General features: G+C 37.4%; 2 protein-coding genes across 7 annotated transcripts in view; both read right to left on the bottom strand.

Moving 5' to 3' along the window:
* Window positions 1-1,647: 1,647 nt before the first annotated feature.
* lgmn (legumain) lies at window positions 1,648-8,715 on the bottom strand. 2 transcript variants are annotated; one of them, XM_079856396.1, is made up of 14 exons: window positions 8,569-8,715; window positions 7,490-7,645; window positions 7,275-7,372; window positions 5,912-5,993; window positions 5,730-5,812; window positions 5,454-5,529; window positions 4,889-4,951; window positions 4,699-4,765; window positions 4,493-4,611; window positions 4,229-4,318; window positions 3,369-3,578; window positions 2,670-2,840; window positions 2,519-2,586; window positions 1,648-2,357 (listed from the first exon to the last, which is right to left on the bottom strand). In XM_079856396.1, the coding sequence occupies exons 2-14, from the start codon at window positions 7,634-7,636 to the stop codon at window positions 2,315-2,317; spliced, it is 1,317 nt and encodes a 438-aa protein (XP_079712522.1). In that variant the 5' UTR covers window positions 7,637-7,645; window positions 8,569-8,715; the 3' UTR covers window positions 1,648-2,314. The 2 variants fall into 2 exon arrangements, with proteins under 2 accessions (XP_079712522.1, XP_079712521.1); XM_079856395.1 differs by having other exon boundaries at window positions 7,490-7,648; window positions 8,569-8,645.
* A 3,741-nt stretch (window positions 8,716-12,456) lies between these two features.
* The window catches only part of pcnx1 (pecanex 1), a gene marked incomplete at its 5' end in the record, with an annotated part of 33,668 nt that continues 30,139 nt past the window's right edge, over window positions 12,457-15,985 (bottom strand). For all 5 annotated transcript variants that reach the window (XM_079856058.1, XM_079856059.1, XM_079856060.1 and 2 more), the window contains 3 exons: window positions 12,457-13,574; window positions 14,559-14,699; window positions 14,776-15,227. In XM_079856058.1, the coding sequence (XP_079712184.1) occupies window positions 13,434-13,574; window positions 14,559-14,699; window positions 14,776-15,227 (734 nt within the window). In that variant the 3' untranslated portion in view covers window positions 12,457-13,433. The remainder of the gene's footprint in view (window positions 13,575-14,558; window positions 14,700-14,775; window positions 15,228-15,985) is intronic.

The following is a 15,985-nucleotide window of genomic DNA, read 5'->3' as shown; positions in this document are numbered from 1 at the left end:
TATATTAGTGTCTTTCATCAGCAATTATATAGTCTAATTTTCACTTACATTCTGTTGTTTTTAGGTGTGTGAGTATGTAGACAATACAGATTTAGTAAGTCAATCTGCTATTGGCATTACCACAACATCATCAAAGAACATGTCATCATTCCCACCACAATCACGTTCATGATTATGGAGTTGCATGTACAAACACAATCCCAGCATGATGAACATTGTGATCTTGTAGAAACCGCTGTGAGTCAAGTTTCCTGGCTTATGAAACATGCTGCTTTTTTGTGAGACTTTGTAGGAGCTGAATTTTACTTTGTTCTTTCTTGAGTCATCACTTTCTGGTTTTGGATGGGAATATCTAGATCAGATGTTTTTACAAGATTGGCTAAAATGGACCTCAAGAACATTAAGTGCCGTTCACGCCTTTGGAACACCTTTTTCTGAACGCGTTTCACATTTTTCTCTCTTGTCAGAGAAGGTGTACAAGTTCAACATTTTATTAAAATGTTTCATTATGATCTCATATATATCATTCTTATGTTCTTAATTACCAGACGACGGATACAATGAAAAATCAAACATTAAAGCCTGGTTGCAAAGACAGGGCTTAGATTCAGCCAGGATTAGGCCTTAGTTCAATTAGGGCATTTTTTATAAAAGTGTCTTAGAAAAAAAACGTTTGCATCTTTAGACAAAACAATGACGCTGATATATTTTAAGATATGTCAGTGCAAGGCTAGACGAGGCTTAAGCCTTGTCTGTGAAATGATGTGTATTATGTAAAAAGAGTGGAGCCTTCAGTCGAATTTGAAGGTTTGTTTTTTGAGATAACAAAGGATATGCAGAAGAACTGCAAACATTTTCTTTACTTTACCAGTAAATGTTATTGATCACAGCAAAAAGACGAGGAACAGGAGAGAAAAGCATCTGATCTGAATTGGACAAAATGGCAGCACAAATTTTGCCTTATCTAAAAAAAAAAAAAAAAAAAAAAAAATCAGACCTGCAGTGAAGTTCTTTCCTTTTTTTAAAATAAACTAGATTAAATACATTTGATTTTATTTGCAAAAGCTCCCCACTACTGAGCTTATCTTTGTTTTATATATATATATAAAATAATAATTAAAAAGTAATTATTTAAAATAAATAAAATATTTTATAGTATTTTTTATATATGTATTTATTTGCAAATGTTCCTCACAACTGAGTTTATTTTTGTCACTACAGTATATTGAACCAAAGAAATAAAAAAAATTCTATCTAGTAACATCTATTCATTTGTCATGAGAAACTTGGACTAAAATAAAATAAAAGATTGCATTCAACAAATTTCACTCAATTCAGGTTTATTATTTTATAATCAATAATCAAACAATCACTGCTTAACAGATTATACATTGAAAAGAGGACTGACAGTAGTTCAGTCCATGTTGTCAGTGTAAACTCACTTCTCCTACAGAGCTCAATCTCCAGCAAACATTACACCTCCCTTTAGTTCAGTGGTTTGAGGCCTCAATTTGCTCTAAACAAAGGGCACTTGACACTAGCACAGCCTGAAACTTCGACCATTACACTAAACGCAGCAGCTCATTAACTGCTCAAAGTGCAGTGGTTCTCAGTTATTTAAGACACTTCTTAAGTATGACCACAGACTTCAGGTAGCTAACTTTGTTTTCACTTTAGTTTTATAGGTATACATTTAGTCAATATCCAAACAAGAGCTTCTATGATTCACTACTGGAGAGAAACTGGGTATATTCATGGCTCAGTCAACAAGGTGATGAACACCAGCTTAAAAAAAATAAAAATAAAATCTTAGTGCAATATGTAGCTAAATGTGTCTAGCTAGTGTTTTTTTTTTTATAAATTGTTTGAATGCATCTACTAAACATTCTCTAACTGGACATTTAAATTTGGTTTCCAAGCTATACTTATTAATTATGGTGAACATGACTGAGATGCCAAAAACCTGCTTTAATTTCAAAAGTCATTGTCATTCTCATTGATGAGGCATCTGACAAATAAAAATAAAATAAAAATAAAAATACACACACACGATATATAAAATGTTAACAGCCCAAAGTGTTTGTCAGGAATCGCTGGGCATTATCTTAAAGCATATTTCTTTCTTTAAAACAAAATAAAGATCAGTAAAACATCACATAACATTTTTTTTTAAAAGTGCAAACCCTCATTAAAAAAACATTCAAAAAGACCAAAATCAAAGCTGTGTGTGATACAGATTTCTTCCACAGTCACATTCTTATGTGCAAAGTGTAGTTCGTCCAATAAAAATCCTCTTCGGCTCATGCTCACATTTCTACTGTCTGAAGTAACACACGTCATCCATGGCTGCCGTGATTCTGCGAGAATGGAGAGATTTAAATCACAAATAAATCACGCAGGCAGAGGGTGCTGTTTATTATGGAAACACATTTCACAAGCACTTTAATGCTTTATTGTTTATGAATTTTAGACATCATAGTCTAGGGATAAGTAAAAGTGATAAAACAGGTGTTTTTACCTCTGGGCCTGGTATCCTCCCTCACACAGGTTCACTAAAGCATACAGGTGTCTCAGAGCGTATTCATACTGCAAAAAGAGAGAGAAAAGATGTCTCATACATACACACAGTACACCACAACTAATGATGCAGAAATCCTGAATGTTTGTACCTCCTGCTGGTGCCAGTTGAAGCAGCGTTTCTTGTAGTGCTTGACAGTGGTCTTGTAACATTCATACTGTGTGAGATCTTCACGTCCATTCAGATAATCCCTCATTTCTTCTTTGTCCTGGACCACATGCTCCACGATCTTATGCATAGTGTTACCAAGCAGCTCCCGCGTCTACAAAAACAAACAAGCACAAAAGCTATTATAATATGATGCTCTTGACTGCAATCTATCACTTTCAGTATAGCAAGTAGTGTCACATAGACTATCATTCAAATGTTTGGGGTCTGTAAGATTTTTTTGAAATAAGTTTCTTATGTTCACCAAGGACGCATTTATTTGATTTTAATGTTTGAAGTGCAATTTATTCTGAATTTTCAGCATCATTAATCCAGTCTTCAGTCACATGATCCTTCAGAAATCATTCTAATATGCTGATTTGCTGCTCAAGAAATATTTATTACTATTATACTTCTTATTGAAAACAGTTGTGCTGCTTAATATTTTTGTAAAAACTAATACTTTTTTCCCCAAATTCTTTGAATAGAAAGTTATAGATCACAAATAAATCACAATATAAATGTATTTACTGTCACTTTTGATCAAATGAATGTATCCTTGTTAAATTAAAGAATACATTTATTAACAATAATAATAATAATCTTACTGACCCAAAATTGGTAAAAAAGCAGTGCTACAAACCTGTAGATGTGCATGGATGTCATTCATGAGACCAACAACAGTCTCAACATCATTAGACTTGGCGAGTTTTCTCTTCATGATTGCGAGGGGCACATCAGGGCTGCTCATGAGGTCATGTTCAGTGATCACAGGCAACGAAACCGGCTCGGTTGCCTTATCAAGACCTTTAGAGTTACCCTGGAACGCCCTCACCTTCATGTGGGACAGCGTCTAAGACATAAACAAACCAAAACCGTTACATTTGGCAAGTACTGACATGCAGACGCTACATAGAACACCATTTATGCTTTCATCAGACACTTCCTTGTCAATAAAGTACACATGACTTTAAAAGGGAAACTTCTGGAGCTAGCTGAGAATATATGACAGACGCTAGACCAAGAATGAACATACAGCGCATATCAATATCCATCATATAGTTGTTAAACTAATCCATATTCAGGATGCTACCTGCAGTTGCTAGAGTTTAGGGACCGTACAGATGAGCCATGAGCACAGAAATGGTAATGATTATTTATTCATTTTTTATTTCCACTAACTTCCTTCCAGTCAGGGTCCTAAAATATTTTTTTTTGCAACAGCTGGAACTAGTAAACTGTGGATTTACCAGCCATTAATGATTATGCATTATCATTAAATAGAATGCAATTTCATGTAACATTTTTTTTGGCATTACATTTAAATTTGTTCCTGTGACAATAAATTATGAATCACTTTGCAGCACAGATAATTGTGCCTTTCACTGTATCACTGATGCGAATCAATCTTGCATTTCTAGTTTATAGACAGTGTGCCTTATCTTAATGCATTCCTAATCTTTACTGAATGTCTTTCATAGACAGTGTTTGTGAGTGCATTACCTTGTTTCCATACTGCATCACATGGCTAGTGTTGGTTTTGGCCTTTACGATCTTAAACTGCTTGGCCAAAGTCTCTTTGCTCAGATCCTCCTAAAGAAACGAACACACAACACCATTTAAAACACCTTCCCACGAGCAGCGTGATTCCAGATTCTATCGTGAGCTGTCCCGCTCTCATTATGTTCAGACTGTACATGCTGAATAAATGCTTTTCTCTTCTATTTTTCTTCAATTTGGACCTATGTCCCAGATGCGTGTACTAACCACGTCGGAGTCTTCCATCCAGTTGACACTGTACCAGTCTCCCAGGTAGGTGTCTCTGGCCTCATCATAGTAACAGGCATATGAGGATTCATCAGGGTTGGCAGCGGTCGTAGCATAGACTGGGACACACACCCGGATTATACATACTATGTTATTTACATAAAGCAGCATGTGTGATGAAGTTGATGTGATGGAAAAAAACTCACCATTAATGTCAACAGGCAGAGGCTTCATCATAGAGCCAGATTCACAGGCCTCAACATAAAACACCATCTATGTGTGCGAGAAAGCGTTTGCAGATAAAAAAAAAAAAAAAAAAAAAAGACAATTACAAATAATGGGGTTTTTACAGAACTTATGGATTGTATATTTTTAATGAACACGTGTAACACTCACCTTCTTGTATTTGTTGTTTTGGTGCATGTAGTTGATGGTACTCATCAGGTCATCTACATGAAGCTAAAAGTAGAGGCATGATTTACTGTAAGTTTCTAGATATAAAAGCAATTCATTTACACCGTTCCCCTTCATTTATAAACATGTCATGCATAAGGAAGTTAAGCAATAACTCCTCTCCCAAGCTGCTCACGCACAATTACTGAAAAAGTTGTCGTTTCAGCAGGTTGTCGGTATAACTCATGGCTAAACTTCCTGCGAGTTAAATGCGTTACTCATTATACGACAACTTTCTATGTCAGCTGACCTATTGCTTCAGTATCTTCAGTGGGGGCTGGAAAACATCAGATCATTTGGGATGTTTTGGTTTAAATTAGCCATTTTTTTCCTATAAACTTTTCAATTATGTTAATTATATCATTTGTAATGACATCAGAAAAATATACACAAAAGAAGCATTTACACAAGTGGTCTCAGACCTTTGGAGAACTGTGTAGTGTGTGTGAGAAGAGCCTGAAGGATCTGATTCAGCTAAAATTGACCACAGGAAGTAGAAAGTGCTTACATCATCATTAGGGAAGGCCAGCAGACCTGGTGCTCCATGATCGGTGAAATACACGAACACATGATCATTTGGACCACTGCCAAGAGGAAAAAACATCACAAGACCTGTTTTACACATATCTGTCTCAACATGCACAAACAGACTAGATTTTACAGGAACTGAGGGCAATAAATTAAGTAAGACATTAACAGGTACCACAGGCTAATTTGCATTTTAATACAAATGTATCAGAGACACACAGAAAAATAAAATACCACAGTTTTTATGGAAACTTGCCTCTTCAGCACTTTTCCAGATCCTCCCTTCACACCAGCAGCATCACCCTTCAACACCGCCAGGAAGTTCTGAGGGGTCACATCCTGTATCACAAACACACACACACAATATTAGTAAACGGATGCCAAACACACTGCTTACCGCTTCAAATCTCAGAGACAGAATTACACGTATTGACTCACATCACCAATGTAATCCTTCAGCACTCCTTTGTAAACATCCGTTCCATTGGGTCTGTTTATGATCACTCCTGGAGTTGGGTTACTGGACACACAAAAACAGGCATATGAACCTCTGTACTGAAAAGGCTTTTGGTTTTAAGGAGCAAAAACTGACAAATTGGTGCTCAAACGATAATTATTAAAAGACACAAACAATAATAAAAAGACCTCTTTCTCCACCACTTATCAAAATAGGTTTGAAAATTAACCCAGAAACATGTGACTAAGCCAACGATCAGATAACACATTTCTTTCTTTCATCGTTTAATTCAGCCGGAACACCTGACCTACATTTGAATTCATAATCAAAAGCCACTAAAGCAATAAATGTCACAGTTGCACAACTTTTAATAAAACAATAAAATAAAGGTTAAAATTTCACCTCTTTTAAAAAATAAATAAATATCATGAATCTCATGAAACCTGTCCAAAACACACGTTTCACCTCAATCGACAACATTAATGTAGCCTAAATGCAAGATTTTTCACATTTAGAGATTATTATATGTTATTATTTAGATATAGGCTACTTTGTGTATGCAAAATAAATAAATATATATATTTTGATTTAAGAGTTAAATGCAAAGCGATTTGTGAGATTCACCCTACAAATAAACGAGCACACCGCATACAAACATGACACAAACATCTTTAATGCCAGTCACGATCACAGCCATGGCAGAAAAACCTGACATGCTACAATTCATTCATGTTTCCAATTCAATGCATTTTTGCTTTTCGCAGACTTAAGCTTCTGGTGGTTAAATTAGATACTTGTGACTTCTGAAAAGGGACAGACTCAAAGCTCTGTTTGTGTTTGTACATGTGCGAACATGTGGTTGAGCTAAATCATTTATATGGGTCTGCTTTTGGAAGACACAACTTTACCAAAGCGATTTAGGGGAAGTGATCATATTGGTGTCGATGACAAATTACCCAGCAGACGATTAGGAGTTTTTTTGTTGTATCTGAAATAGCATATACATCACATTTTCTACAATCTAAAGTGCTTGTTCCTCTATCACTATTGGACCTTTGAGCAAATCAACTCCAAGTCATAAATCAACTCTCACTAGCCTCGATCCAATAACTCTTGTGTTACCAGCTCAAGATCTTTAACCAATATACCAGTGGTACTCAGGGGTCCCAATAAGTTTTATTTAAATACTTTACATTTAGTTTTATTTTAATGAACATGCTAAAGATACTGTATACTAAACACTAAAATAATTGTGCAAGATTAAACTGACTTTTTTGAATATATGAATATTGTTTTGGACATATGGAGGCTGAGAACCACTGCATAATTACAAGTCATACTCACTCTGAACTCTGAGCAAGATCATCATACATCATCACCACAATCTGCTCATCGGGAATTCCGTTCTTATGGACAATCTGATATGCATGGCACACATCAGCCTATAAATACACACAAAAGAATAAATGAATATCTAAACAGACGTCAGATAAGACAACTGACAAATAATTTGGAAAAACATGTACTTTCTCCACCTCAAAGATCACTTCCTTTCTCACCTGGTGTCTGTAATTGTACCAGCCATTAGATCCGGCCACAATGACGACCCAGTGCTTCCCATTGTCTGGCAGCTCGGCAGGAAAACCACTCACTACCAGCCCCAGGCTCAGGGCGAGAAGTGAAACTGCCACTCTCTGTGCGATCATCTCTGCAATCTACTGACAACAAAATGTTAAAGGTTGTAAACTTCCCTAAAAAGGCAAAGGTATTTGCAAAACCACATAAAATACTTAATGTGATGATGATATTTTAATAATATAATATTTATAATTACAATTTTCAATTACTGCTTTCTTTTACATAAACATTTTTACCATTTACACTATGTATTTGCTCTGAAATTATACCAAGCCTTTATAGTTATGTACATTTTAACATGTAAATTTGTGATTCTCCCTAAAAGGAAACATACACAACATATGCTCCATTTACTAACATGACACAAACATCTTAAATGCTAGTCACCATTACAGAATGTACATTTCTGTATATAAATACTATGTACAGCTGTGTTGGCTTTAACTCGGACACACACTGTGCTTTCTTGATGTTACTGTAAGATTACACTAAGGCTGAGATAAATTATATAGGGTGAAATTATAAAAATGTTTTTATTTTAGCTTATTCCAAAATTCCTCTTACAAATGTTTATCTTTATACCCCATGTCTGCCAAAAACATAGTTCCAACAGTTATTGTTACTACTGTAAAACCCTAATACATCTCCTTAAACAGAATAATAATCTGTCATTTTGTTAAATGTCTCTTTTTAGATGATAATGGTAGCAGATACCGAATTTAATTGGGGTAATAAAGACTGTAGTGCCAGCACTTTGGGCGGTAAACGGTGTTTACCGTGATATATTTTTGCAAGTGGTCTCGTGATCATTCTATAACGTTAAACAAACAAGGAAATCAGGGCTACAATAATAACAGAAGGCCATAGTGGGGTTTAAACTATTCTCCTTTTAGCTGAATTGAGTATTTAACCTTGAAGTTATTAATTATACAAAACACAACCAAACAAAATGAGTAGAGTTCATACAAAATAAAGATATTAGTAGTTTATATGAGCTTACCTGCTACTGTAGCGCTGCCCGAGCTGCCGAGCTGGAGCGACGCGACGCTTTATTACAACCTGTGAGACGGGGACGCATTTGCAGCAGCCAATCAGCGCTAACGGACTCGATGCTCTAACCAATCCGCTCAATACGGCTCAGCGCAGCATCCAATCAACTTCGACCTATGGGCGGAGCCTCAACTGACCTCCTGACTAATCGGTCATGTGCTATGAGTTTGACTGAAAACAAAACAAAACGTTTCTTTTATATATTATAGAAATAGATTGATGCATTGAAGTGGTCTCCCGCTCTGACAAGGAAAGTCTAACCGTTAAGGGGAAATGCCTCACATTTATTAGGGGATTTTATAATTGGTTAGAAAAAACTTTATTAATAAATTTACAGGAAGCTTCAGCATAGACACCCGTCTTACTTTTTCATTATCTAGGCAGAATATGCGAGCACATGATCAGATCATCCTTTTGTCATATGACTGATATTTCACTGCACCCACGCATTTCTTTTATCGTTGGGCTGATCTCACCTGTTTTTACAGGTGTGTTGTGTGAGAGATAACTGAGTATGCCACTATGTAAAGTGTCTCTGTAAGCAGCCATGTTTCAAAACAGATCTAATACTCACTGTTTTATATCAATCTATAATAATCTGTTGCTAGTACTATTTTCTGTTATCTTGGTAAGCCCCTTCTACAGTTTCTAATTTACTGTGTAGTTTACTACTTGTGTGACACCTCAGTCTTTAAATCAATGTATTGATTGAGAATATCGGTGAATTCCAAATTATATCTGTTTTTGTAATCATAATACAACAAAGAAAGTCTTATTATTGCTCATTATAATAGACTGACTTGGATGACAAAAAACATTCAAAAGTACTCAGATTACTGTGCAACTAAAACCTCTGACACCAAATGTGCTTTTTTATCTTAGCAATACTTTATTACACCAGTATTAAAGTCCCTTCACTGGCTCTGTTAATTTAGAATTCATTGTAAATTCTTCTGCAGATGTGTAGGCTACACATGTTGACAGCCAAACAGGGTTGTTCCTCAAAAAGTCCCTTCAGCATTTTAACAGTTTTCTCTGCTGTTCACATGATCTCTGATTCTTATAATCAGACAATGAAACCAGGCAATGATGACCAAAGCAAGAATTTTTTTTTTTTTTTTTTTTTTTTTTTACAACTTTGTGTTGACAAAGTTGATATTGTGGCTTCATGTATGGTCAGATATGTCATTATAACATTTGACCAAAATCAAGCTCAAATGGAGTTACAAAGTTTTTGACCAGAGAATTTTGGACAATTTCATACTCCCAACTTTGTGGGAACAGTTTGGGGATGGCCCCTTCCTGTTCCAACATGACTGCGCACCAGTGCACAAAGCAAGGTCCATAAAGACATGGATGAGCGATTTTTGGTGTGGAGGAACTTGACTGGCCTGCAGAGTCCTGACCTCAACCCGATAGAACACCTTTGGGATGAATTAGAGCGGATTGACTGCGAACCAGGCCTTCTCGTCCAACATCAATGACTGATGTTTGTCACAAATGTGCTTCTAGAAGAATGGTCAAAAATTCCCATAAACACAAAACCTTGACCCCAAACCTTGTGGAAAGCCTTCCCAGAAGAGTTGAAGCTGTTATAGCTGCAAAGGGTCTGCCAACTCCATAAACCCTACGGATTAAGAATGGGATGTCATTAAAGTTCATGTGCATGTAAAGGTAGACGTCCCAAAACTTTTGCCAATATAGTGTGGGCGCTCAGTTTTTTCTGTCATTTGGCCAAAATCTCATGTTATTAAAGATGAAGTGCTACGCAGAAGCTATAAGACAGTATTGGCTATGACTGTATGACAATGCTAGGCTAAGACACTCTTCTCCACTCCTCAACATAAACATCAGTGTAGGGCTGAGCAAATATGGCCAGAACTCTTTACTGCCCTAGTACTTCAAAAAGCTTTTTTAAGGTATAATACATGTGAATTAAATGTGGCACAATGGCCTTCATCATCACAGTATGCTAATGCCTATCTAGTGCAGGGATTTCATCAATATGCTGATTGAGGACTGTTGGGACACTCCAGGCACAGGATGGTTCTGTCGGGAGAGACAGAGTCGTTTGCACCTCAATGACACGTCTGTACCATTTGCTTCACAGGACATATGCTTTCAACTACATACTTTTTATTTACTAGTGTGTTCTAATATGTAACTATGCATGTTTGGTCTCATCTGACAGCCTCTAAACTGAAATGAATGGTGGTGAACTTAATAGAGATATTAAAGTATCCTAATGTACAATCTAGGTACTATTGGTTAAACATGCATTGAGGAGAATATGTTAATGTTCTTCTCCCCCTCTTGATCTCCACCCATTTGCCTCATCTTTTGGTTTCCTGTCGGTCGGTTTGGTGTTGGTATTCCACTCATGTTTAACAATGCTTTGCTCAGGGTATAAGAAGGAAAGGTAACTGTTGATCTAGGAGAAAGGCTTTAACCCTGCCACTCCCGCACATCGGTGCGTAACCTCATACTACAAGTAAGGCTTTTACAGCCTCTTCTGCACGACAGTGCATTATTTGTTACAACTAAGTTTCTATACAGTATGTTGTTCCATTCTACTGTCTGTATATTTAAACATGTAACTTAATAAATAACTTTGCCTGCTTTAAAGGCTTTGAGAATCTTTCCTTTTATCACTGATTATGTTAAAAGCTAAAGTGATTATAACTTTCATTATCTAAACGTACGTTTTCCGAATTAGTTCTAAGAAAGACCTTTACCTTTAAAGAATAAGAGGTTAAAGAATAACAACAACTTTAATGGAGTCAGATTAATTATATTGGAGTCAGATAGATATTTGAATGACACGCTATCCTTCAACTGCCTTTTGTTCTGATTATTGGTTCAAAATAGCAGTAGCCTTAGTGAAAATAGCCTTAGTGTTTCTTAGGTTAAAAAAACACTGTACTTATTCAAAGAGCAGTTCTTTATTTCCCTGTGCATTGCAAACAAGCAGAGATGGTTCAATCCGCGTGCGGCACTGCATGAGGTGGGGTGGAGTCATGAGGTTTTACTTACAGTTCGAGAAGCCAATGGAGTTACGAGATTTAGTAACAAGCTATTTTTAATACTTTTTTTGGGCTAAAAATTTGCAAAACCCACAGACAGTCAGACATAAAGGGTGACCAATAGTAATGATGTATCAAAAAGTAAAATAAAATTATGCAATATGGAGATATGAGGTTTTGCCCACAGCGACAATAATGAATTAAAGTTTCATGACTTTCATAATAAATAAATAAAATTATCGAATGTCTATTCACTAATGAACTTTTTAAATACCGTTTATACTGCTTCCATATGAACTGTTACGATATCAAATAAAGTAAACATAAATATCAAGAAAACTATGTCAGGACATGTTTATAGTTTGTAATATGTTGACAATTATTACGGTCTTATAACACAAAATCAATGTGAAATTACCTTAAAATATAAAAGGAGACTGGTTACGCAGGATTCACACACTGTGACTAACATTTTCCCAAAAGCTCTTTTAGAATTTCAGAATTTTTTAAATCTTAAGATATCGGTTTTATTTATTTACTGCTTTTCTTTAAGCTAAAGCCATTGTACCGATATACAGATTATGCCAGTGATCACAGCCAAAGCAATGAATAACTGCACTTAATTTATATAAAAAAACATTCCTAATTGGCAAACGGAGCCATATGTGGTCGAGTCACTGGTATCGTCTCATGATGGCTATTTTACTGGCTCGGAAATTTCGTCCTAAGTTCACATGAATATGAGTTCATTCCCCAGATACACCATGCACTTCATTCCATCCTTCTCATAAAAGAATATCATCGGTCACTCAGGTACAGGACATATTTATGCATTGTCTTTATTTGTCCTGTAAATGAAAAACAATATAACAAAATGTAAATACAATAATAAATATTCAAAGCCAAATCTTTATACAGACACATTTATATATTCATACATAACTACATGTGGTTAAAAACCACTTCTGTCCTCAAGCTAAAGAAAAAAAGTCAAAATGGCAGAAAAGAATGTGTCGATTTCGCATTTTGCATTCCAAAGGCAACGGTAACCATGGCGATTTAAACCGTGGAGGAATAAATAATGTGTGATCTTAGAAAGTAGTGCACAGCTGCAAATCAAAAACAAAAATAAAACAAATAGTGCAAGTTAAAGTTTCTCATAACACCTGTCTCTCAAATGGATCCTCAACAAAATAAATGAGGATAAAAAAACAAGGATGACATAAGAGAGCTCTGTACTGGAAGCACCTGCTTCCGTTTTATCATCATCATCATCATCATCATCATCATCCTCACCGCAATCTTCTGTCTTTCTTGGCAGCTAGTAAAACAGTCTGTCACATGATTCACTGCATGTCCAGGGCAGCACTGTGCACCTGACTTATTTTGGCAGAAAATACAAAATAAAACTTGATTATAGCTGTAATAAAAAAAAAGCTGCTTTCTCTGCGTGTACATCAAGCTTGGCTTTAGTGTTCCCTGTGAGTTTGCATGTGTTTACAGACAACTGATGAGATGCATAGAAACCAAGAAACAGAATGAGACCGCAGCTGCTCATAAAGGAGAGAAAGAGAGAGAGAAGAGTTTACAGGAGCTGATCTCTCATGCAGCATATCCGAGGAACACAGAGCAAGGCAGCTTTCTGTCCAGATCCGAGCAAGTGTGCTTCTTACAGCGTGTGAGTGTGTACGTTCTCCATTTGCACGATTCCCTGGATTCCTGCGCCAGATCAGCAGCTGGAAGTGAGTGTGGCCTCATTCTTCCTCTGGACTGACAATAGATGAGTGTGTCCTCACACCTCTGCCCCCAGTTCAATCACTCCCGTCTCTATAATGGGAACCAGTTTATCATCCACCTGGAGCAGCAGGATGGTCTTATCAATGTGAGACCGACTAACCGGATCACGACTGCAAGGCACCCAACGATGAACCACCTATGGAGAGAGAGAGAGTAGTGGGAAATTAGGATAGTAGTAACCTTTTTTTCTTATTTCCCAAAATTTATTTCTAGGGGAAATAACGGTACAGTAACGGTACAGAGAAGTCACGGTTCGGTACTGTGATGGAATTGCAGAAGACTGATGTAATGTATTATGTCACCTTTGCCATGCTCCTATTCTATAAAAACTGTAATGTTCTTTTTGCTGGTGGGATTCTGTCTGAAATTGGTCTGAGATCTTCCCGGCCGTAATTAAAGCATATTCGAAGGCATTGTCGGGAGTCTGTCTAGTAGTTAATGCTTTGCACCAGGTTAGTGGAACACTAGAGATCTTAATCCCAAGTAAAAGTGTTCATAAGGGACTCAATTCTAAGGCATCTTACGCGGTCAGAGTAGCTACACTTACACAATGCAGTCAGAGTGGGAGTCGGAGACACCTAGTTTAACTTTAGTCAGGTGCATAGGGGAATTTCTACTACTGTACATACCTCAGTTTTGGGGTCACGGTTCGGTACAACAGGAAGAAGCAACAAATCCCCAGAGCTAGGTTTCTTTTCATTTATTTTGAACAGACAGTAGTGCAAATTACAGTTTGTTCCACCTAGCAGAATTTAGTCCCCCCATCATTTACTCACCCTCAAGTTGTTTCAAACCTGTATGAATTTTTTCTTCTTATGCTGAACACAAAAGATGATGTTTTGAAGAATGTCGGTAACCAAATAGTTGATGGGCATCATTCACTTCCATAGTATTTTTTTTTCCTACGATTGAAGTCAATGAAGTACATCAAACTATCTGGTTACCGACAGTCTTCAAAATATCTTCCTTTGTGTTCAGCAGAAGAAAGAAATTCAAACAGGTTTGAAACAACCTGAGGGTGAGTAAACGATGACAGAATTTTCATTTTGAAGTGAACTTCAAACTATTTTTGAATAGTTTTATTTTAAAATAAAAACACTGGTGTGTGTGATGTACGCACATGACCCTCCATGCCTTCTAGGGGACTCCACTCTCTCCAGAAGTTACGTCCAGATCTCAGTCTCATGCTCTCATCTGGCCACACCAGCTCCTTCCTCTTGGGATGATTCATCACATCCAACACCTGACTCACATCAACAATCTACACACAAAAAATGCATACATTTCATGATAACAAATTTCACAAAGGGCCAAATACAAGAAAGCCAGACGCTCACCTGCACCCTGTAGGAGATGTCGTCCCTCCTCAGACAGGACAGCGAGGGATTGTGATGATGATGGTGGATGTAGTGAAGATGATGATGGGGGTGAGGATGGATGTCCGTCCCCAGCCCTAAGGCTTCGTTTCCCAGCAGGCCTGCGAGTGTGTGGGCGTGTCGTTTGCAGGGCGGGATGGAGTGGGCGGAGAGAGAGTTGGATGGGCCGGGCGGGTCGGGGTTGGCGGCTGAAGCGTTGCCCAGGCGGAGTTGCAGGGAGGTGGGCAGCGTACGGAGAGATAGCTGGCTGCTGGAGGATCGTCTGCAGGGCTCCAGACCCGTGACAGATGTGCGGAGTGAAGACTGGCGGCTGCTGCTGTGGCGATACGAGGACGACTGACTCACGACAGATGCACGAGCGGGAGACTGACGCACCAAACCAGACTGAACAGACTGAGAACTCTGACTTGTACCTGAAGAGAGAGAGACTGTTACTTTCTTTATTATTTGACAATATTTATCCATCTATCTGTCTGATTCTGTCTGTCTGTCCATCTATCCAACAAGATTGAAATTGCATAAGGCATAAATAACTTTCACAATCTTTTAACTTTCACAAAACGTTTTGTCACAACAACATGCAATGTTTGTTTAGATGACCTTTCCTTTTCTAGTTTTGTTCGACTGTTGCAAATGCTTCGGCAATAAACATACACTCACTAGCCACTTTATTAGGTACACCTTGCTAGTACTGGGTTGGACCCCCTTTTGACTTCAGTACTGCCTTAATTCTTAATGGCATAGATTCAACAAAGTGCTGGAAACATTCCTCAGAGGTTTCGGTCCATATTGACATGACAGCATCACACAGTTGCAGCAGATTTGTCTGCTGCACATCCATGGCTCCTGTTCCACCGCATCCCAAAGATGCTCTATTGGATTGAGGTCTAGTAACTGTGAAGGCCATTTGAGTACAGTGAACTCATTGTCATGTTTAAGAAACCAGTTTGAGATGGTTTGAGCATTGTGACATGACGCATTATCTTGCTGGAAGTAGCCATCAGAAGATGGGTGTGTTGTGATCATAAATGGATGGACATGGTCAGCAACAATAGTCAGGTAGGCTGTGGCGTTGCAATGCTCAATTGGTACTAAGGGACCCAAAGTGTGCAAAAAAAATATCCCTCACACCATTACACCACCAGCAGCAACCTGATCTACAAGGCAGAAT

The sequence above is a fragment of the Squalius cephalus genome (genome assembly GCF_949319135.1).
Source record: "Squalius cephalus genome assembly, chromosome: 21".
NCBI lineage: Eukaryota > Metazoa > Chordata > Actinopteri > Cypriniformes > Leuciscidae > Squalius > Squalius cephalus.
The sequence above is the reverse complement of the archived record's forward strand: the minus strand, read 5'-3'. Positions and strand labels throughout refer to the sequence as shown.

Excerpts from the sequence above, each read along its gene's own strand:
- lgmn (XM_079856396.1), bottom strand. The coding sequence starts at position 7,636 with ATGATCGCACAGAGAGTGGCAGTTTCACTTCTCGCCCTGAGCCTGGGG. Across the intron at positions 5,994-7,274 it reads GATCTTGCTCAGAGTTCAGA|TAACCCAACTCCAGGAGTGA; the intron begins GTGAGTATGACT and ends TTGTGTGTCCAG. Across the intron at positions 2,358-2,518 it reads GGAGGATACCAGGCCCAGAG|AATCACGGCAGCCATGGATG; the intron begins GTAAAAACACCT and ends CCATTCTCGCAG.